Source organism: Bos javanicus, chromosome 5 (genome assembly GCF_032452875.1).
Source record: "Bos javanicus breed banteng chromosome 5, ARS-OSU_banteng_1.0, whole genome shotgun sequence".
Classification (NCBI taxonomy): Eukaryota; Metazoa; Chordata; class Mammalia; order Artiodactyla; family Bovidae; genus Bos; species Bos javanicus.
The window spans coordinates 85,663,903-85,686,052 of NC_083872.1; the positions used below are offsets into that span (position 1 = coordinate 85,663,903).

Genomic DNA, 22,150 nt, shown 5'->3' on the forward strand with positions numbered 1-22,150 from the left:
TATTTAAGTCTGTGAACTGACTCATTTCTTTAACTTGGTATCTGTCACTCTTTGTCCGTTTCTTTGGGGCCAGCCAAGTCCTGTGTGACTCTCAGGTTCACATGCTGTGTGAATGGACTCAGCTTCCCGTTTCTTAAGCCTCTCTGGTGGCATCAGAGTGCACATATATGAACACAATGTATCGTGCTCACACATCTTTTCCCTACCTGATTCTTCATCTGGGCATAAGTAGTGGGTGACGCCCCTTGAGCTATCAGGTAGCAGAAGAGGAGATTTAATTGAAATTCAGAAAAAAAAATATATCCCCAGGTCCACTTTTAGCCAGTTTCATTACATATTACAAAAATCACGAATTAGCTGAATTTGAGTTTCCTGTCATTATTTTCACACCAGATTGCTACCCCATCCAGGCAGACTAGGCTTCTTTTTTGAGGACTCAGTGTATGTATTTTATTGCCCAAGATTTAATATAATAGTCTTAATTTGTTTTCTTACCTGCGTGGCCTTAAACTGTACAGGATAGCCCAGCAACCTTTAATGCCTTTAGAATATGTAGCCCTCAAAACTTTTTAGTCTCTCAATTTTCCTCTTTAAAAAACAACTGAGAGTAATTACTTTTGTGCTGAAGAAATTTATGATTGCATTGTTGGCTTGTGATTTTCTCAGTGTTTGTGGGGAAGGCCGTTTTCTCTCTTTGTCATTCCTAATATGAATTCCTGAGTCCTTCGTCCTCTGTCTTTTGGTGGGCAGGGGCCCCGGTGGCGGGGATTTGTCTTGTCTGATGTCTTCGCTTCTAGTGAAGCTACACTTTTGGTGTCTGTTATCTGTCACAGTCGGATGCGATAATGGCACTTTCTCCAGCCCGAGTCTGCTGGCACCATAGTGTTTGAATGAAGTAGAAGGGCAAGTTAGAGAAGCAAATATTAGGTTTCACCCCCAAAGACTGAAATCATGGCTAGGTTCTTTCCTTTTTCAGTTCCCAATCAGTGCAATCCTGAAAGGTGTTACGTGGCTAGTTGTCAAAAATATATGGCTAGTTGACAATGTACTGGTCTTCCCAGGTGGCTCAGTGGTAAAGAATCTGCTGCCAATGCAGGTGCCCCAGGAGACGTGGGTTCGATCCCTGGGTCAGGAAGGTCCCCTGGAGGAGGAAATGGCAACCCTCTCCAGTATTCTTGCCTGGGATAATCCCATGTACAGAGGAGCCTGGTGGGCTACCATCCATGAGGTCGCAAAGAGTCAGACAGGACTGAGCACGCACAAAAAACCTATTAATAAAACAATAGACAAATTTGCCTTTCCTTTAAAATCATAACTCTGAAAGCAAAGCGAAATGGAACCCAGTCTTGGTGTTTTCTTCTTAGATGACCATCAGGCTTTGTGTAACTCAGCTTCAGAAGTAACAGCTGTCATTTGTGGCTTCTGGGAGATGTTACAGATCTGTTCTAGACTTTGAGACTGGCATCTGCATTTTAGATTAACAGTTGTGTATACTTTTACTATATTCCAGCCTTCTCTGGGGGTCAAGAAGCCGACTAAAGCCCTGCTCTTTGTAATCTTGAGCCCAGTGGGACCTTATTTTTCCACTGGAAGCTTTAATCCTGTGTCCCTGTGGGCCAACCCGAAGTATGTAAGAGCCTGGAAAGGTGGGACCGGAGACTGCAAGATGGGAGGGTAAGTTGATCTGTGTTACTGTCTAAAGGATAGAGTCCTTTGTGACCATTTAGTTATGGCCATTTCATTCAATACATACATATATATATATATATATATATATATATATATTAGTATTCACACTGGAATGGTCATTTTTATTTTGTGTTTAGCCTTCAGTAGTTTGAATGTGCTAGCTGTTTGAAGGATAACCTCTGTGGCCCTTTGAAGGGAGAAACATTGACTGTTAAACATAAGCAAGAACTAAAGTAACTAGACCAGGAATGAAATCAGCGCTTTGGATGAGCTGCCCGGGATGCTGGTCCCTGGCCGAGGGCTGACAGTTGGCATTCGAGAGCATCTGGTGTCGGGGCCCAAGCTCTCAGTCGGCTCCAAGGAGCCCTGTCTGGGGAAGGTGCCTGCTTCACTGAAGTGCTGTCTTCATTCCCGCAGATTGCAACCATATCTGCTGCCAACTGGCTGTGGGACAGCCCTGCTTTGGCTCGGTCAGGCCAGTCTCATAGGCCATATGTAGCTGGCTGGAAATAAAAGAGCATTTGAAAGTGTTAGACAATTTCAGGGGTGGACTTGGCCGTGAATCGGGAATGCCCCGACGGGTGAACAAGAATAGCCGGGTTACCCAGCGTGGCTCTTCCTTTGGAAGAGCACCAGCTGGCCCTCAAGGTGACTCAGTGCAGTCTTCTGGGCCCTGGGAGAGAGGAAGGATGTGGTGCTGACATGCCAGAGAGACCTTGACAGCTGGCTTTGAACCCTCCATAGACTTTTTCTATTTCTCACTTTTCTGTCCCCAAAAAGGCATGGTGGTAAAATGCTATGTCCTGTCATCCCTCGTGGCATTCACTCACTAACTGCATTCCCTCATCGGGTCAGAAAAATCCTGATGGTGGTGGCTTAGTCGCTAGGTTGTATCCGACTCTTGCAACCCCATGGACTGTAGCATGCCAGGCTGTTCTGTCCATGGAATTTTCCAGGCAAGAATACTAGAATAGGTTGCCATTTCCTTCTCCAGGGGATCTTCCCAACCCAGGGATCAAACCCAGGGATCCTGCATTTCAGGCAGATTCTTTAATGACTGAGCTATGAGGGAAGCCCAGAAAAAAAAAAAAAATTCTGATGGAGTTCATTAAATAAACTAAGTCACTTTATTCCGTGTTAGATCTCCTTCCTAAGTCCTAGGCTAGCCAGATCAAAAACTTTTTTGTTTGTTCTCAATGGCTTTTTTACTTTTTCAGACTTATTCACAGAGCATATCTGTATTACTCTATTAAAACTTCTCTCAGTGCACGTTGCAGTAAAGCAACAGTCTTGATGAAGAGAGAATGTAAAATTTTTTCTACTTTAAATCATACTCTCTAGCTCCCCCTACCTGCCTAGGGAAAAGATAACATGGGGACACAAATTGCAGGGAATCCTTCAGTTTGGTGTCTGGGCAGATGGTTATTTGTTACAAAGAGGATATTGAGGCAGTCTCATAGAATATATGATCGTTAAAGAGCAATTAAAAATCACTACTTTCTGTACAATACAAAGACTGAAGTCCGGTGTTACTATGAACAACTAGTATTTCAATATTGTCTCATCAGTTATAACAAGTGTACCCCACTAATGTGAGATGTTAATAAGAAGGGAAATGGAAATTGAGGAATAAGAGTTCTAGAAGCTCTGTTTTTTGCTCAGGTTTTCGGTAATCTGAAACTTCTTTAAGAAATAAAGCCAACTATAAAATAAATTACTAGTTTGACTCATTAGGCTCACGTGGACCAGAATCAGTGGACATTGACTTGAAATTTCTTAGAGAAGAGAGTTTTGGGCCCCATACATAAAAGCAAAATTGGCAAGAGGGCACACATGAAGCAGAGAGTGGATTCGTCACAAACCCGCCTGTTGTTTCCAAGAGCTTGAAACCTCTCTGCTCCTGTACTCCCAGCTGGAGGAGCCCAGGGAAACAAATGATTTTGCATCTACCATCATTCAGTTTAGTTAACAAAGACATTTGGCGGCAACCTTAGATTTATGTATTATTGTTCCTTTCTAGACCTGACTTATTCAATGCTGTGCTGGGCTTAGTTGCTCAGTCGTGTCCGGCTCTTTGCGACCCCATGGACTGCAGCCCTCCAGGCTCCTCTGTCCATGGGGATTCTCCAGGCAAGAATGCTGGAGCGGGTTGCCATGCCCTCCTCCATTCAATAGTTACCTTCTAATCTTTTTTTTAGTACCTCTGTAGTCAATTGGTAATTATTAAATATCTATTGACTTTCACAAGCTCAAGAATTTTTTGCTTTCTGTATAAGTGAATCTGAGGAACAGAGAGAATATATATATTTTTAAAATTCTAGGATTAAATTTTTTAATCTTAGAACTTTTAAACTTAGATTAAATTGTAAGCCTTAGTTTCCTCATTGATAAAATGAGGGTAATAATGCCCACTTTACCTGTGAGGATGGAGGAGGATAATGTGAAGTGCCTAGGATCCTGGCTGGCACTTAGGGAGCTCTCAACAAGTATGGAGTTAGAACCTAGCGGTTTCCAGCGTGGACTTAGAGATACCCACGAATCGTGCACATATCTGCATGATCTTATGCAATTAAGTCCTTTCTCCCTACAAATCTTCAAAAGTATAATAACATCTATGGTTGTGTTAAGACAATTTGTTGAAATAATGGGGTTCAGAACCTAGGGCCCTGCCTGGTAGGTGGTACTCTCTCAACAGACGATGTTTATATTATGAGGCTCTCTTTCTTTCTGGTTTTATCTCCTGGGCTCTCTCCTAGGAGTAATCAGTTAGATTGCACACAATAGGATTTACTCGTTTGGAGGGATGTATTTAATATTCCTAGTCTCCCAGATTCTACATTAAAATTATATGTAGACAGTTTTCCCACTTTTTCATTTTCCTCTTTCTTCCAAGGACATGTGTTTTCCTTCTTAATATTGGCAGCATGTGGAAGGAAGCCCAAGTATATTACCAAAGTATCAATAACCCAGTGGACATTAATGATACAGTTTACACCTGAGAGAGAATTTTGATACACATTTGTATTTGGGGAAAAACACACCTATAAATGGACTTCCCTGGGCTCAGTGGTAAAGAATCCACTTGTCAGTGAGGGAGGTGCAGGTTCAATCCCTGGGTCAGGAAGATCCCCTGGAGGAGATTCCCGCTCCAGTATTCTTGCGTGAGAAGTCCCATGGACAGAGGAGGCAGGCGGACTACAGTCCATGGGGTCACAGAAGAGTCGCATGTAACTTAGCAACTAAATAAGTAGGCATTAAAGAGCTGCATCTGGGCCTATTGGCTCCAAACCCATGCTCTGTCTACCAAGCTCTCCCTGCAGGCTGGTCTATACTCCTTAAAAAGTATTCATAATTGAACCCAGTTACCAGGTCAGACAGAGGATGAGATGGCTGGATGGCATCACCGACTCGACGTGAGTCTGAGTGAACTCCGGGAGTTGGTGATGGACAGGGAGGCCTGGGGTGCTGCAATTCATGGGGTCGCAAAGAGTCGGACACGACTGAGCAATTGAACTGAACTGAACTGTGTATTTGCTATTAGTTCTGAATATGGGTGGTCTGATGTTTTATGGTCATTAAAAATGAAAGCCTCCTGAATATTAGAATTATGTCATCTCCAGACTGACTAGTAATTTACATTTCATTGCCTGTGTTTTGAAGTATACATGTTGAGGGTCTTTTAAAGGAATCTGAATACCTTGGTGTAAATAAATCTCATCATTCCCCAGATTGTATGATGTCTATTTCAATACCATAGCTTTCTAGAATACTTCAGTTACTAGTCACTAGTCTTTGAGTTACAGGTCAGAAAACTAGCTCAATCCATCTTGAGTAGAGAAGGGATTGACTGGCTCATGTTAGCTGTGGCTCATGTTGGCTCATGGTAGCTGTGGATCAATAAGAGCTCTAATCATTGTCACTAGATTGCTTTGCCCTTGCATATGTGCTGCTCATGCTACATCCACCCCAGTCTCTCTCTTCTCTCCTTTTCCCTCTCTTTCCATCCTTCCCCCATCTCTTGTCAAAGCTTCTGGCTATGCGTTAGCCTAAGGCTCTCCTAATTCAGATGTCTTCTGCTTTGAAGGCTGGTGATCATGGATACAAGAGACCCAGCATCATAGCAGACGAGCTGCCACCATTCTCAAAGGGAGAAAATACATCTTTCAAAGGGTTTTGTACATTGAAATGAATGAGTGAGTAAACTCAAAGAAGAACTTATGAGCAACTTAGTTACTTGCCCACCCTTTTCTTCATTTGTGGTAGGGGCAGGATGCTATGATTGTCAACCCAAGCAGAATGACTTGGCTGCATAGGAAGGGCCCAAGAGAGCATAGTGGGAAGAGAAGAGAAGCTGTGCAGATGAGAATGGCATGTAGCCACTGGGATATATGGCTTCTGTGTTTAAGTTACACTTTGACTTAGGAAATAACTAAAAATTTAATCTTGCCCAGATATAAAAGAGATCATTTAAAAGGCCTAGGTGGGTATTCTGTGGAAAGTAATAATAACATTAATTTTTTGGTAGTATGTTTGATTGTTTCTGTGTACTTCTTGGGGCTTCATAGTCCAAGGATGGGTCTAGGGTTTTTTCCTAGTCCTGACTGTCATAGAGGAGTGCTTTCAAGCTTGTTTGCTGATATCTTCTAAAAGCCAAGGAAAGTGAATTATACAGCCAGGAGCATAGAAAGGCAAACAAGCATCACATATATTTGAGGACTCTCATGTTTTATCTAAAGCATTGATTCATATTTTGTATTCTACTGCATACTTTTCTCATTTAATAAAGGATAAATTTAAAATATTACTTCCTTTTCTCCTAAAGTGAAAGTGAAGCCGCTCAGTTGTGTCTGAGTCTTTGTGATCCCATGGACTATAGCCTACCAGGCTTCTCTGTCCATGGGATTTTCCAGGCAAGAGTACTGGAGTGGATTGCCATTTCCTTCTCCAGGGGATCTTCCTGACCCAGGGATCAAACCCAGGTCTCCTGCATTGCAGGCAGACGCTTTACCTTCTGAGCCACCAGGGAAGCCCCAATCCTTTTCTCCTAAGGCAACATATAATTGGAGAACTCATTAATGAGGATAGTGAGAGCTAGGCATCATTATGAATGAAACTGCTGCTGCTGCTGCTGCTAAGTCGCTTCAGTTGTGTCTGACTCTGTGCGACCCCGTAGACGGCAGCCCACCAGGCTCCCCCATCCCTGGGATTCTCCAGACAAGAACGCCAAATAAAATTTTAAGGTATAAAAAGCATTAATATTCCTGTTTAATTTAGAAGTCATTTCTCCTTCCAAATGATAGACCATTTGTCAAAATATATCTTCTTTAAAAAGAGTCAATTCCAATATATCTAAATTTCTTGTCTCTTGAGTTTAAATTTATTCTCCACAAGCTGTGTGTGTGTGTGTGTGTCTGTGTGTGTTAAATGTCAATTGTACCTTACACTCGGACTCACAGAGGAAAGTGCTCCCCTACCGAGTTTACTTAAACTTCTAGGAGTCAGGTAACGAATGAATGAATGAGTAAATAAATTACTATTAGAAACTACATTGTCATTCCAGGAAGATATGCCATGTTCCTTTGAATAATCCAAAGTGAATAGTATTGATTGAGAAAAACAGGCTTTTGGAATATTTTTTGGTTAAAATAAGGATTTTTGGCCTCTTGTCTCACTTTTAGGGAATTTAGACATTGAGCAATAGGTATTTCTTGATTATATTGAAAGGTACCAGTTAGAGCATGGAGTTGGTGCTCTGCTAATTAATAGATATAACTTGATATAAGTTACTTCTCTAAGCCTCAGTTTCTCATCTGAACCATGGGACTAATGATCGTGGCTAACTCAATAGTGTTTTGTGGGGTTTAAATGAAATATTCTTATTCAGTCACTAAGTCATGTCTGACTCTTTGCGACCCCCATAGACTGCAACACACTGGACTTCTGTGTCCTTCACTATCTCCGAGAATTTGCTCAGATTCATGTCCACTGAGTCAGTGATGCTATCTAACCAGCTCATCCTTTGCTGCCCTCTTCTCCTTTTGCCTTCAATCTTTCCCAGCATCACGGTCTTCTCCAGTAAAAAGAACTAGAACCTTAGAACAAAGGGAAAAAGTAGCACGCCTCCAAAATGAAGTAATTCACGTAAAATTGATTGGCATGTGAAAAAAATAGTAACTTTTAAGTGTTGTTGACTTGGCTCTTCACCTGTGTTCTCTTTTTTCAAGTTAGAATTGCACAATTTTTCTTTGATCTCTCTCTCCCAAATGAATGCAGTTAGACCATGTAGATTCTCTAATGTGTTTCCTCTAATATTATGCAGTTAACTGGAGAGGATATATAATTAAGAACCTAGTACATTGACTACATCCATGCTTGAATTAAAGACTTGCTGGGAGGTAGGGGCTGAAGTATAGTCATAATCATGTGTTTCCTCTTTCTTAAAAGGAATTATGGCTCATCTCTTTTTGCCCAATGTGAAGCCGTGGAAAATGCATGTCAGCAGGTTCTGTGGCTCTATGGAGAAGATAATCAAATAACTGAAGTTGGAACTATGAATCTTTTTCTTTATTGGATAAATGAAGATGGAGGTAATCCACCCAGATTTCAGCTCTCTGCTATTTTTCAATCATTTTCAGTGGGATTGGAGAGAAAATAACTAAAACCTTAAAACAAGAGAACAAGTAGCACACTTCCAAGATCTTAAGATTTTCTGTGCTTTTGCTGTCCAAGTATACATGAGTTTAAGTTTACAGTATTTACAAAGATTTTTGGCTTTGTTTTTTGGCTTTAGATGTACTTACTTTTGAGTTGTCAATTTAAGGAATTTAAATCTCCACTGTTTGAAAATGTGCTTCCTTATCCTTTTATTATCTTATCATTTTTCTGATCTGATTATTTCAGTGATCATTTACCATGTATGCATGCATGCTCAGTTGCTTCAGCCATGTCTGACTCTTTATGACCGCATGGATTGTAGCCCGCTAGGCTTCTCTGCCCGTGGCATTTCCCAGGCAAGAATACTGGAGTAGGTTACCATGTTCTCCTCCAGGGACTCTTCCCAACCCAGGGATTGAACCCACCCCTCCTCCATAGCAGGTGGATTCTTCACGTCTGAGCCACTGGGGAAGCCTGTGGTCATTTACCATATACTATGTATAAGACACTGTAGTGATAAACATAGTCTACTCTTTCTACTGATACGAAATTTAGTGCATGCTCTTGTTGTAATTCATGTAACAATCATTGCCCTTTCTACGTATTTTGATAATACATTAGAAGCCTTCCAGGTTTACACTGGAGCTCTATTTGAATAAAGGACACCGTTTTTAGGGCAAATTGGTCTTAATTTGGGGATTGTATGTAGATTGTGGTTCATTTAAGACCATTAATATATGTCTATTACAAAAATCAGTATTTCTTTATTACCTTTAATATCCTGAATGCTCACTTTCCTTCTTTGCAGTTCTTTTCTTTTAAATTAGTTGGCAGAAACTACAGACTAGAAATGTAAAATGATAAATTTCCAAATGTGGCTCCTCTGTCTATGGGATTCTCCAGGCAAGAATACTGGAGTGGGTAGCCATTCCCTTCTCCAGGGGATTTTCCTAAACCAGAGATCGAACCTGAGTCTCCTGCATTGCAGACAGATTCTTTACAGTCTGAGCCACCAGGGAAAGCCCAAATGTAAAATGATAAGTTTCCGAAGATTGAGTTGAGTTCAAACAATTTTTTGACCACCCTAATACTGCTGAAATCTTGGGATTGGTTTTAATTCAGATTTTAAATGAAATTTTAATTTTAAAGCAGATATAGTAGCCTCTTGCTCTTTTGTTATTTGGCTACAAATAGAGGGAAATGGTGATTCAGATGTGGCTGACTTCAGAGCTAATTTGAGCACTGCTTTCAGAGAATTACAAGATGAGCCTTATATTCCAGTCACAGTGAGAATAAACAGGTGTGGTGAGTACACCATGTTCTGGGGTTGATCCTTGGTAACCCTTGGCATATGAAAAGCCAGATATAGATTATGTTTGTCCTTCCATACCTGGCTGTTTGTAGTTGACACTCTTGAAAACACAATTTGTACTGGAATATTTGTGATTTCTAAATTGGAGTTATTACATATGACATATATCAAAAGCTGTGCCTGAAAGTTGACAGCCACTGTTGAACTCTGTACATAGGAGATAATAAATTGATTCAGTTCATTCTTTCCATCTACCCACTGCCATCCCCATCGCCAAGAAAACCCACGCAACCCCAAACAAAACCAGTGACCTCATACAGAAGTGGTACCATCCTTATTTATGGACGGGAGATGTCAGGATTTAAGCACAGTCTGAATCAGAGCTACACGATTTAACCAGAAACACCAGAAACTGTCCTGGTGGAAAATGACCCGTTGTGCAAACAATAATCATGAACCATTTCCATGGCTTTTAAAGGTCAGAAGAGAATTGAATGAATTTGTCTTCTGGCTCTTATAAAATATACAAGACCTTGAGAGTTCCTATTCAGGTTATGGTTGCCTGAGATAAGTATAGTTTTAATGTGAAGATGGTCCTTCAATTTGAGGGTGTTCACTGACAGATCAGATAAAATTTAAAGTAAGGAGAAAGGAAATGGAACAAATGTTTGAACAGTATTCTGAGAGTAGTGAGGGAAATGTCAGGAACAATCTTTGGGCTTAAAAAGGAAACAGACATTGCAGCAACTCTAGTAACTTTGATTTATACTGTGTGGCTTTAGGAAAAGACAAAGAATAATGCGTTGAAAATTAGCAAAATATTGAGTTTTTTTCCCCAAAAAGCTTTGCAATAAGAGTTACAAGCAGAGTTCTTTCCATGAGCACCCGCTCACCATTCCTCTGGGCCAAGGTAGCTGCCACAGTGCTGTGCCCTATCTTGTGACGCTTGGCTTGGAACTCATGGGTTTTTTGGTTTTGTTTTTAAACTGTAGTTGATTTACAAGGTTGGGTTAGTTTCAGGTGTATATCAAAGTGATTCAGTGTGTGTGTGTGTGTGTGTGTGTGTATGTTTATATTCTTTTTAAAATTCTTTTCCCTTATAGGTTATCACAACACTGAGTAGAGTTCCCTGTGCTATACAGTAGGTCCTTTTTGAGTGTCTCTTCATGTAGGTTTTGATTCCATCACCGCAGCCCTGATTGTAAGATCACATGGCCCCCAATTCTGTATTATTTCATTGATGAGTCATATGACATACACACTGTTCACTGTTGAGAAAGCAGTATTATCTAATACTAGACACTGGAACTACTATGAAAGTAAGATGGGATCATCGTGGTTGGATTTCACAGGGAGTTTGGGATGCATTTACACCAGCTCTGCTCAGAGTACTCTTGCTGGGTGGCTGCTCACTCACCTCCTTCAAGTCTTTGCCACACACCCCATTCTCAGTAAGCCTTTTCTTGGATACCTTAATACAGATCTTAAACTCTCTCCCCAACACTCCCTATCACCTTCTTTTTTTCCCCTTCCATTGCTTAACATGCTATTTAATATAATTGTTTGCCTCTGCCCATTAGAAAGTGAGCAAGGAGTTACATCGATTTTGTTCCCTGCTGTATCCCTCATACTTAGAATGGCCAGCGGCACTGATGCTGACTGATACTGATAGATGCTCAGTATATATTGTTGAATGAATGAATGATTGTTCTGTTGGTGTTTGGGTCGTTAACACAAACCCACATTCCTGGTTCCCATTAGTGCTTGAATTTGGGAAGTCAGATGAATCCTGCTGTCATTGCTTCTAAACTCTTCATCTCCCCCAAATGATTTCTCTGTCAAAAACAAGCTGCGTTCGTAGGCTCTGTTTTCCTCCTGTTGAGCAATCTGGAGCTCATTCTGGCTCTTGTAAGCTTGTTTGTGGTTGCAGAGGAAAATGAATATTTCTCACCCAAATGTTGTCATGTCATCATCTCTGTCTGGCAACCAGAGAAGCAGATGTTCTGTTCCTTGACCTCAGGCTAGTGGTTACAGATTTGGGTGTTACATATGTTTCACAAAACTGCATTTGCCCACGCAGGGCCACTGTTTTCATTGAACTCTATGCAGTCTTAGGAGAAGGGCATGGCAACCCATTTCAGTATTTTTGCCTGGAGGATCCCATGGACAAAGGAGCCTGGTGGGCTACAGTCCATGAAGTCACAAAGAGTTGGACATGACTGAATGACTTAGCACATGGTCTTAGAGCCCAGCAAGCTTTAGGAGAGGTCCGGTTTGGGGACACTAGAATTGTTTGTTTATATGTGTGGGGTGTATGTGTGCATACACATGTAGATCCATACATCCATATATCCAGCTTGCTTGCTATTGCAAAACACGTGTTTATCTTGAGATCAAAGTAGCCCCCAAAACATTGCCAAAAACAAATTTTCTTCTTTTGAAACAGTGGTTTTCAGCAGATGATTTTTTGACTCAAAATTCAAAGAAATCATACTGCTATACCCTAACAAAGAGGATTTTTTTTTTAAACTCAAAAACATGTATTACATATCACTCCAGGCCAGGCATCTTATTGAGTTTTGGGGACACAGGAGTAAACATAAAGTCTTGGCATTCCAGAGAGCTGTGTTGTTGTTGGGGACATCTCATGTGGCCACAGTGGAGTGGATGAGTCCAGAGCACAGTCTGCAAAAAGAAAGGATGGTGGCCACAGTGTTGAGAGACTTGAGCGCTGACAGTGTTCCCCAGTGTCACCAACCTTGGGAAGTCACATGTTTCTTCAGCCTCAGTTTCTCCTTCTGGAAAACAGGACTGCACTAGGTGATCTCTGAAGTCCTTTCAGGCTGCATCAAGCAGCTCTGGAGTTCAAAGACTGACTTCTACCCAACTTTTGCTACCCAGTGGTCCTTTACAGCATCCCTTGTGAAGTCCTCTGCAGACACATGACAAGGAACACATCTATTGTAAGGTTCCACATCTATATAAAGTGATTGTTTAAGGCTCGAATTTCTCACTAGATTCAGCTTCCTGGGTGCCAGAGGTGAGGAGGAAGGGGAATGTTGAGTACCAGAGGCATCCTTCTGGAAGGAGGCTGTTGGCTGGTGTGCCACACTCTTTTTTTTTTTGTAAGATTTATTTATTTCTGGGTGTACTGGGTCTTTGTTGCTGTGAGCGGGGGTTATTTGTTCAGTGCACAGGCTTCTCAGGGGGATGGCCTCTCTTATTGTGGAGCACAGGCTCCAGGCGCATGAACTGCAGTAGCTGTGGCACTCAGACAGTAGTTAAGGCACATTGGCTTAGTTTAATTGTCCCATGGCTTGTGGGATCTTCCCCGACCAGGGATTGAACCTATGTTCCCTGCATGGGCAGGCAAATTCTCAACTGCTAGGCCCCCAGGGAAGCCCCACACTGAGTCTTGTAGACAGGTCATCATGCCCACTTGCACTGCGGTTGGGAGTGTCTGCAGTCATTCTCCTACTAGACCAGTGTCTTGGCTTTGGCCCTGTGGGTCACCCATGGAGTGTTATTTTATTGTTTGGATTTCTTTTTTTCTTCTTTATGTTTTCTTTGTTAGGCATATACACGCCTGAGCCCACCCTGCATGCATTACATTCACATTTCAGAGGCTGAGGTCAACATCTCCATACCTGATGTGGATGCTCCTCCATGGCCGAATGCCACTCTGGATAGAGTTGTCAAGGCCAGTGTGAGAGCAGGGACAGCCTGAGTGGGCATGCATACCTCTTGGGACAGGGTTACCCCACAGTACTCTTAGAAGGTTTGGTAATGCCCAGTGTTTCTGGATAAGAGTCTACCTACATTTTCCTAATCACAACCAGCTTTAATCTTTTTGTCTTTGCAATGTTTTTTGACTTTTGGATTGTTCTTCAGTTGGAATGTTTTTTGACTTTTGGAATGTTGCTCTTTGGAGTATTTCATAACTCTTATTGTTTGTTAGTGGGAAACCATCTCATTTTTCACTGGTTAAGGATAAATTGAAGGGGGTAGAATGACTGATGGGGCTTCCCTGGTGGCTTAGTGATAAAGAATCCATTTGCCAATGTAGGAGATGCAGGTGCAGCCCCTGGGCAGGAAGATCCTTTGGAGAAGGAAATGGCAACCCACTCCAGTATTCTTGCCTGAAAAATCCCATGGACCTGGAGGAGCCTGGTGGGCTATAGTTCATGGTGCTGCAGAGAGTCCGGCACAGCTTTGTGACTAAACAGCAGAAGGATGACTGATTTTCTTTCTTGTTTTTTTTTCTGCATTTTTTTTTCTTTTAAAGAAAATATAAGGATCTACCTGAAGTGTGAGTTGATTTGGAAAATTTGACAGTACAGAACAGTGGCCCCCTTTTCATGTTTGTTACCAGAAAAATAACAGGAAGTGTTTTTAAAAATAACAAGAAGTGATTGTTGTTTAGGAAAGCATCTAATAAAGTTTGAAACTATTCCAATTTCTAATTGATAGAAGAAGAACTGGCAACTCCTCCGCTAGATGGCATCATTCTTCCAGGAGTGACGAGGCAGAGCATCCTGGACTTGGCACACAAGTGGGTGAGTACCTTTGGCATGAACCCCTTTTATTTTTTATTTCTTTTTCATGAACCCCTTTTATAAAAGCATGAAATAAAAAGGAATCAGAATAAGTCCAGCTTAGTGTTGAAATGATCTCCTGTAGTTCCAACCAATGTTATCTTATCTTTAAATCATAACTTGAGTGAAAAGAACTCTTCTAGAAGGACTGTCTTGGCAAGACTATCAAATAAGTACTGTTTATAGGGAAGGGCAGGCAGAAACCAGTTTAACAAGTTGTCCTAGTGAAGAAGTATTCTAGTACTAGACTCAAGCTTTATGCCAGGTGTCTCCTATTAATTCACCTGGTTTATCCTCCGTGTACTTCCTTTTTGCCAGCCTTTTAAAATCTAAACACTCAAGAAAATATAAAGTTGTTTTCAGTAGCCTTTCTGATTCACATGACACAGGCAAGTCTGTTAAACCATTCGGTATTGGAAATGACTTCGCATATTCAAGATGAATATTGAATGAGTTGGTTAAGCTGGCAAAGATTCTTGGATGGGACTTTTGACCCATGTGTTAAAATGGTCTCCAGGGGACAAGAAAAGGCTTTGAACATACTGTGGTCAAACAGTGTTAATAGGACAAATGTTTAGAAATACACATGTCTAGGAGAGTACAGTTTCTTTGGAAAAGGCTTTGGAAGTAGAGAAAATGTGCTATAAATAATTCTACAAAACCCTGAAGTAGACAAGACCCAACTGCCACATGCTGGCTGGCACATTGGGCATGACATTTACAGACTGTTGGTATAATTTCAAACAGCTTGCCCTGTCCTAAATATGTTTGCAATTGGAAAGATGTATTTTCCAAGCTCAGTAATTTTTGTTTCATTAAAGAGAAAAATCAACCAAGTACAGAAGGTTTGATGACAAGTTGCAAGTGGAAATGCTTTCCCACACTAATGATTTGCTAGCATGAAAAATAGGTTATTATGGAGGAAGTTTTTTCTTGACTTCTTAGCTATAATTTATTTTTAAAACTGTGAGACATACACGCCAAGAGGCATGTGGGGGGTTACCAGTATTTGCCAGACAGGGGAAAATTGTCCAAAGATAAAGGAGGCTGAGGAGAGGAAAAACAATTCTGTTTATTTACAGGAGATTATTTTTTTTTCTTTTCCAGAACATAAAACTCAGCTTTAACTTGGCTGATTTTCTGGAGTTTACTTATTTATTTATTTACTTACCTTTGTACGACTTAATTGCAGTTGCAGACTGAGATAAATTGAAACTTACAAAAAGCCACATTTCTATTGCAGGCATATTTTTTTTTATCTTTCCAAATATACTTACAGCACGAAGCAGTCTTCTAATGGTTTGAATCTTGCCAAGGGCGGTGATTTCCATTTGTATCTGTTGTGGACTTGTACATTAAAAAAAATGCTCTCTTCTTACTTAAAGTACCCATTCTTTGCTGCCCTTAATTCATATAGCCTCTTGACCAGCTTTTTTTTTTTTTTTTTTTGAGCTTTAACTATTAACAAAGAATGAGAATTAAACAGATTAAAGAATGAGTATGAAACAGATAGTTTAAACACAGCTTAAAAGCATCAGGGTTTTTTTTTTTCCCCCACTTCCTATCCTTGAGCAGATGTTCAAATAATTCAGTGGAAGTTGATGAGAGGGTGTACCAATAATTCTGTGATGAAACTCAACCTGAAATGGCATCAGAGAGAAAGAAGAGGATTACTGTTGTAAAGTCAATTGAATCAGTGAAATTAGGGGAAAAAATACACAGTGTAATTTCTCAAATATGCTACCTATGTATGTTTTAAAATAATGAAATATTTCAGATATTTAAACTCAGCCCCTGTTTCTACTCCATAAAAGACACAGTAGAAAGAGGATTTGGAGTCGGTCAGATCAGACCTGAGTTCACATCCAGTTTCTGCCATTTCCTGGCTGTGAGGCTTCAGGGGTATCACTGAACATCCTTGAACCTTAATTTTCTCATCTGTAAAATAGGGTGATAATGCCCACCTTAAGCTATCAATGCAAAGAATGAAAACAACAGAATGGGAAAGACTAGAGATCTCTTCAGGAAAATTAGAGATACCAAGGGAACAATTTCATGCAAAGATGGGCTCAATAAAGGACAGAAATGGTAGGGACCTAAAAGAAGCAGAAGATATTAAGAAGAGTTGGCAAGAATACACAGAAGAACTGTACAAAAAAGATCTTCATGACCTAATTACAATGGTGTGATCACTTACCTAGAGCCAGACATCCTGGAATGTGAAGTCAAGTGGGCCTTAGGAAACATCACTACGAACAAAGCTAGTGGAGGTGATGGAATTCCAGTTGAGCTATTTCAAATCCTGAAAGATGATGCTGTGAAAGTGCTGCACTCAATATGCCAGCAAATATGGAAAACTCAGCAGTGGCCACGGGACTGGAAAAGATCAGTTTTCATTCCTATCCCTACAAAAGGCAATGCCAAAGAATGCTCAAACTACCTCACAATTGCACTCATCTCACACGCTAGTAGAGTAATGCTCAAGATTCTCCAAGCCAAGCTTCAGCAATACATGAACCGTGAACTTCCAGATGTTCAAGCTGGTTTTAGAAAAGGCAGAGGAACCAGAGATCAAATTGCCAACATCCACTGGAACACTGAAAAAGCAAGAGAGTTCCAGAAAAACATCTATTTCTGCCTTATTGACTATGCCAAAGCCTTTGACTGTGTGGATCACAATAAACTGTGGAAAATTCTGAAAGAGATGGACATACCAGACCACCTGACCTGCTTCTTGAGAAACCTGTATGCAGGTCAGGAAGCAAGAGTTAGAACTGGACATGGAACAACAGACTGGTTCCAAATAGGAAAAGGAGTACATCAAGGCTGTATATTGTCACCATGCTTATTTAACTTATATGCAGAGTACATCATGAGAAACGCGGGGCTGGAGGAAGCACAAGCTGGAATCAAGACTGCCGGGAGACATATCAATTACCTCAGATATGCAGATGACACCACCCTTACGGCAGAAAGGGAAGAAGAACTAAAGAGCCTCTTGATGAAAGTGAAAGAGGAGAGTGAAAAAGTTGGCTTAAAGCTCAACATTCAGAAAACTAAGATCATGGCATCTGGTCCCATCACTTCATGGCAGATGGATGGGGAAACAGTGGAAACAGTGTCAGATTTTATTTTTGGAGGGCTCCAAAATCACTGCAGATGGTGATTGCAGCCATGAAATTAAAAGACGCTTACTCCTTGGAAGGAAAGTTATGACCAACCTAGACAGCATATTAAAAAGCAGAGACATTACTTTGTCGACTAAGGTCCATCTAGTCAAGGCTATGATGTTTGCAGTGTTCATGTATGGATGTGAGAGTTGGACTATAAAGAAAGCTGAACACAAAAGAATTGATGCTTTTGAACTGTGGTGTTGGAGAAGACTCTTGAGAGTCCCTTAAACTGCAAGGAGATCCAACCAGTCCATCCTAAAGGAGATCAGTCCTAGGTGTTCATTGGAAGGACTGATGTTGAAGCTGAAACTCCAATACTTTGGCCACCTGATGCGAAGAGCTGACTCATTGGAAAAGACCCCGATGCTGGAAAAGATTGAGGGCAGGAGGAGAAGGGGACGACAGAGGATGAGATGGTTGGATAGCATCATCGACTCGATGAACATGGGTTTGGGTGGACTCTCAGAGTTTGATGGACAGGGAGGCATGGCGTGCTGCGGTTCATGGGGTCGCAAAGAGTTGGATACGACTGAGCGACTGAACTGAACTGACCCATCTTAAAAATTAGAGAATGCGCTGTGTAACTGATGCTCAATAAATAGTGGCTATAATTATTAATATTAGATAATAATGTACTTTGTCTTATGATAAAAAGGGTTTGGAACACACATTAAGTAACATTCGAGTGCATCAGCTTGTGAAACTTTGGCCATGATAACAAACAAAAGGCAGAAAAGAAAGCAAGTATTAAAATATACTGTGTACTCTATCATGCTAATCTTATATTTTATATTCTGATCATCTCATTTAGAGATGCTGTGACCTTGGAGTAGGTTGCTTAGCATCTTGGTGTGTTTCCGAAAAGATGATGTCACTCTTTCCAGCTTTTCTTTCTAAACATGATTATGACATTGTTTCAGTTCAGTCAGAAGGTAAAGTAGAAAGGTCTGTACCTCAGGGCATTTTTTGCTTGTCTGTTCCTTAAATATATATGTATATATATAATCTATTTTTTACTTTTATTATATTTTCTCAAATAAACTTCCCAAAAGGAAGATATTTTAAGAGCATTTTCAAACATCTTTGGCATCACATAAAAAAGAAATCTCGTGTAAAAAACGAAATGTCATCTGAACTTTTATCATACAAAGGCGCAATCCAATATGAACATATAAAATATATACAAATATAGTGCATGGTCAGTCACTTAATACAGCTCTATTTTTTAATTGAAGGATAATTGCTTTACAGAATTTTGTTGTTTTTTTCTGCAAAATGACATGGATCAGCCCTAGGTATACATATGTCCCCTCCCTCTTGAATTATATTTGTTTTTATTTCTGTTCCAAACAGGGTGAATTTAAGGTATCAGAGAGATACCTCACCATGGATGACTTGACCACCGCTGTGGAGGAGAACCGGGTGAGGGAGATGTTTGGTTCAGGCACCGCCTGTGTTGTTTGCCCTGTTTCGACTATACTGTACAAGGATGAGGTAAGACATTGTCTCTTCACGTCCTGTCATTTTCAAACATTTGCCTATAATTTAACTCTTTGGATATATATATGGACAAAATGCTAGTTGACCTCAGGATGCAAAGCATTTTTCAAATAACTTGATATTCTGTTAATTGCGGCAGTTGTCTTTATGAACCTGTGTTAGCAAATGACTTATTCATCTTTCCAGTGGTTTCCTGAAAGCGCCAACAGTTTCATCCTTGGTTATCATACCTGCCTTAAGTGTGCCAGTAGGCTTACACTTATCTAGCATCTCTCTAAGGAAGGTCTTCTTGTTGTTCAGTCGCTAAGTTGTGTCTGAACTGCGACCCCATGGGCTGTAGCCTGCCAGGCTCCTCTGTCCATGGAGTTCTCCAGGCAAGAATACTGGAGTGGGTTGCCATATCCTTCTCCAGGGGATCTTCCCAGACTAGGTATCAACCTGAGTCTCCTGCATTAGCAGGTTGATTCTTTACCACTGGGTCACCAGGGAAGCCATAAAGGAGGACTTGGAAGTAGTTATGTTTCAGTCTGTGGTTTCCAAAAGCACTTCCTAACTACTATAGGAGGAAGCAAATTGTTAAGGAAAACTCATTGGAATGATGATTGAGTTTTTTCATCTTCATCATCATCATTAATTAAACCACTTCATAAAAAATTTTCATTTGGCAAACATGATGCATTTACTTCAAGAAGCTTCCAAATAAGGAAGACATTTTCTCCTATTAAATTAATCTTGTTTATATATGCTGTACTTCCATTTCTTGTCAGTGTTTTTTTGTCCTTCTTGTTGTTTCTTGCTTTCTTCTTTATAACAACATAGCCCTGTCCTCATCTAACTTCATAATTCAGAGGCATAGGGGCATTATTTTTATAATATAATTGGCTTAAATTATTCATAATAGTAAATGCAAATTCTGTTGGTTTTTAAATTCAACATTATAATTATGTTTCCTCAACTGGGTGAACTGATTTTTTTTTTCTGCTGATTTAAATGGTGGTTGCTTCATTGCTTGGGATTTTCAAAAACTTGACATAATTGCATGAACAGATAGATGATTTCAAGGGAAAAAGATTATTCTATTGTATATGGATACTTGTACTGATTATAAAGCTACTGTTTCACATTTTACTGTGGTAATAACTAGATAATATATTATTGGTCTACAGTTAAATGAACTAAAGTTGTCATTAGGTCAGTTTTTTTTTTTAAAGCACATGTTTCTTTTAATATTTATTTATTTATTTGGCTGTATCGGGTCTTCGCTGCATCATGCAGGATCTTTCCTGCAGCATACAGAGTCTCTCTAGTTGTGGCTCATGGGCTCAGTAGTTGTGGCTCACAGGCTTAGTTACTCCACAGCATGTGAGGTCTTGGTCCCCTGACCGGGGATCGAACACACTTCCCCTGCACTGCAAGGTGGATTCTTGGTCACTGGACCATCAGGGATGTCCCTGAGTCAGATTTTTAAAGTCCATTGTTACTTCATCTCTAGAAGTAAGTTTATAAAGTTTGTGGCCTTGTTTTAGGGGAGCATTCAGAGCCAAAAGGCATATCTAATTATCCTATTATCCTAAAGTGTATAATAAGAAAAGTAGGAGTATAGACTGTCTACTAAAATCAAACTATCAAAAGCCTCAAGCCAGCAAGGCATGAATAGGCATGGCTCGAAATACAGATTAGGGTCATAAAATCTCTTTGTCCTGACTTTAACCATATGTGCAACTTTGTGGAATTCGTGGGCCTTGGAAGCTTGGCTTAGAACAGACAGATTTAGCAACCCCTTTTGTGAAGACATAGACTCGTTTGCATTTATATTCCTGAGGGACTTCCCTGGTGGTCTGGTGGTTAAGACTCCATGCTTCCACTGCAGGGGGCACAGGTTCAATCCCCGCATGCCGTACAACAAGGCCAGAAAACAACAACAACTTATGTCCCTGAAATGGCTTGCTTTAATTCATGGCAGAATACCTTTTGAGCTCTCATTCCCTGCCAAAAGGGTAGATGTGGAGGCTAATATTTCATCTTTGTAGATTCTCAGGATGCTGGAGGAAGTAGGGTTTAAGTTTAGCCACAGTTCTAGGTACCTCTGGCTTCTCGTTCATTCTTCAAATCAGCCTGGAGGTTGGCATATAAACCAGTTGTACCCTGAAATCAACTGGTGGGAAATGAACAACCTAGCATTGACTAGATTGCGTTTATTCAAATTAAGAATAAGAAAGAATCTTTGGCATAGAAGTTAGCATACGTAACAAGGTTATCATTGTGCCATTCCCTATTTCGGTAAAATCGCTTAGTTTCTTACTTGTTGTCACTGTGTACGTGAATATCCTCAAATTAGTTCATGTCTGGTTTTATTTTATAGACTATACACATTCCAACTATGGAGAATGGTCCTAAGCTTGCGAGCCGCATCTTAGAAAAACTGACTGATATTCAGGTAAGAGCATCTATTTTTAAGATGTTATTTATTTCATGCAAAGCCTAGAACCAAATCTTACCTCTGTGGAGAGAAGAGAGTAAGTGCTGCCATTTGAGATCAACAAACTAAATTTAAGGAAGATGTTGCTGATAGTGTGGATGGGCATGAGCAAAGCAGAAAATGAGAAAAAAAGATGCATATTTTTTTTAAAAAAAGGAAGGAAGGAAAGAAGCGGGAAAAGATACAAATACATACATACACAGTCAGAGAGTCAGAGACTCAATTACTTAGCACTAAAAAATAAATATATTCAGTAAATTTTGATAACATTTAAAAATCTCATTGAAAAGTGTAACATACTTTTATAAAAGAAAAAAAGCTTTAAAGTAGAAGAAAGCACAGAAAAAATAATATTACCTGTGATTCCATCACAGATAAAGCACCATTAATTTTTGATATCTTGATTTTTAATATTTTGTAAGCATTTATATATTTTTAGATAGATGTTTTTCTAACAATGGGATCACATATAATTTTGTTAACCTGCTTTTTTAATTAATAAATCGTTTGCTTTTTTATATCAGTAAATTTTAAAATTTCATGTATAAAGTTTAATTGAACTCTACTATGTTGATAAATAATAATTTTTAAAGAAATCTTCTTGTTGAACATTTATGTTGTTGGAAATTCTTTCATTGTTATGAACAGTGTATTTTTAGTTTTTTGCTTTAGGATAAATTCCTGAAATTGTAATTATTGGGTCAAAGAGCATGTACACCTGTTTTTTAGTACTGCTAACTTTGTTTTG

The 22,150-nt window shown here is 40.0% G+C and overlaps 1 protein-coding gene across 7 annotated transcripts in view; it reads left to right on the top strand.

Moving 5' to 3' along the window:
* Positions 1-22,150, top strand: part of BCAT1 (branched chain amino acid transaminase 1) — a 124,223-nt gene that overhangs the window by 84,122 nt on the left and 17,951 nt on the right. For all 7 annotated transcript variants that reach the window (XM_061417618.1, XM_061417616.1, XM_061417615.1 and 4 more), the window contains exons 6-10: positions 1,511-1,674; positions 8,134-8,276; positions 14,126-14,211; positions 18,777-18,917; positions 21,286-21,360. In XM_061417618.1, the coding sequence (XP_061273602.1) occupies positions 1,511-1,674; positions 8,134-8,276; positions 14,126-14,211; positions 18,777-18,917; positions 21,286-21,360 (609 nt within the window). The remainder of the gene's footprint in view (positions 1-1,510; positions 1,675-8,133; positions 8,277-14,125; positions 14,212-18,776; positions 18,918-21,285; positions 21,361-22,150) is intronic.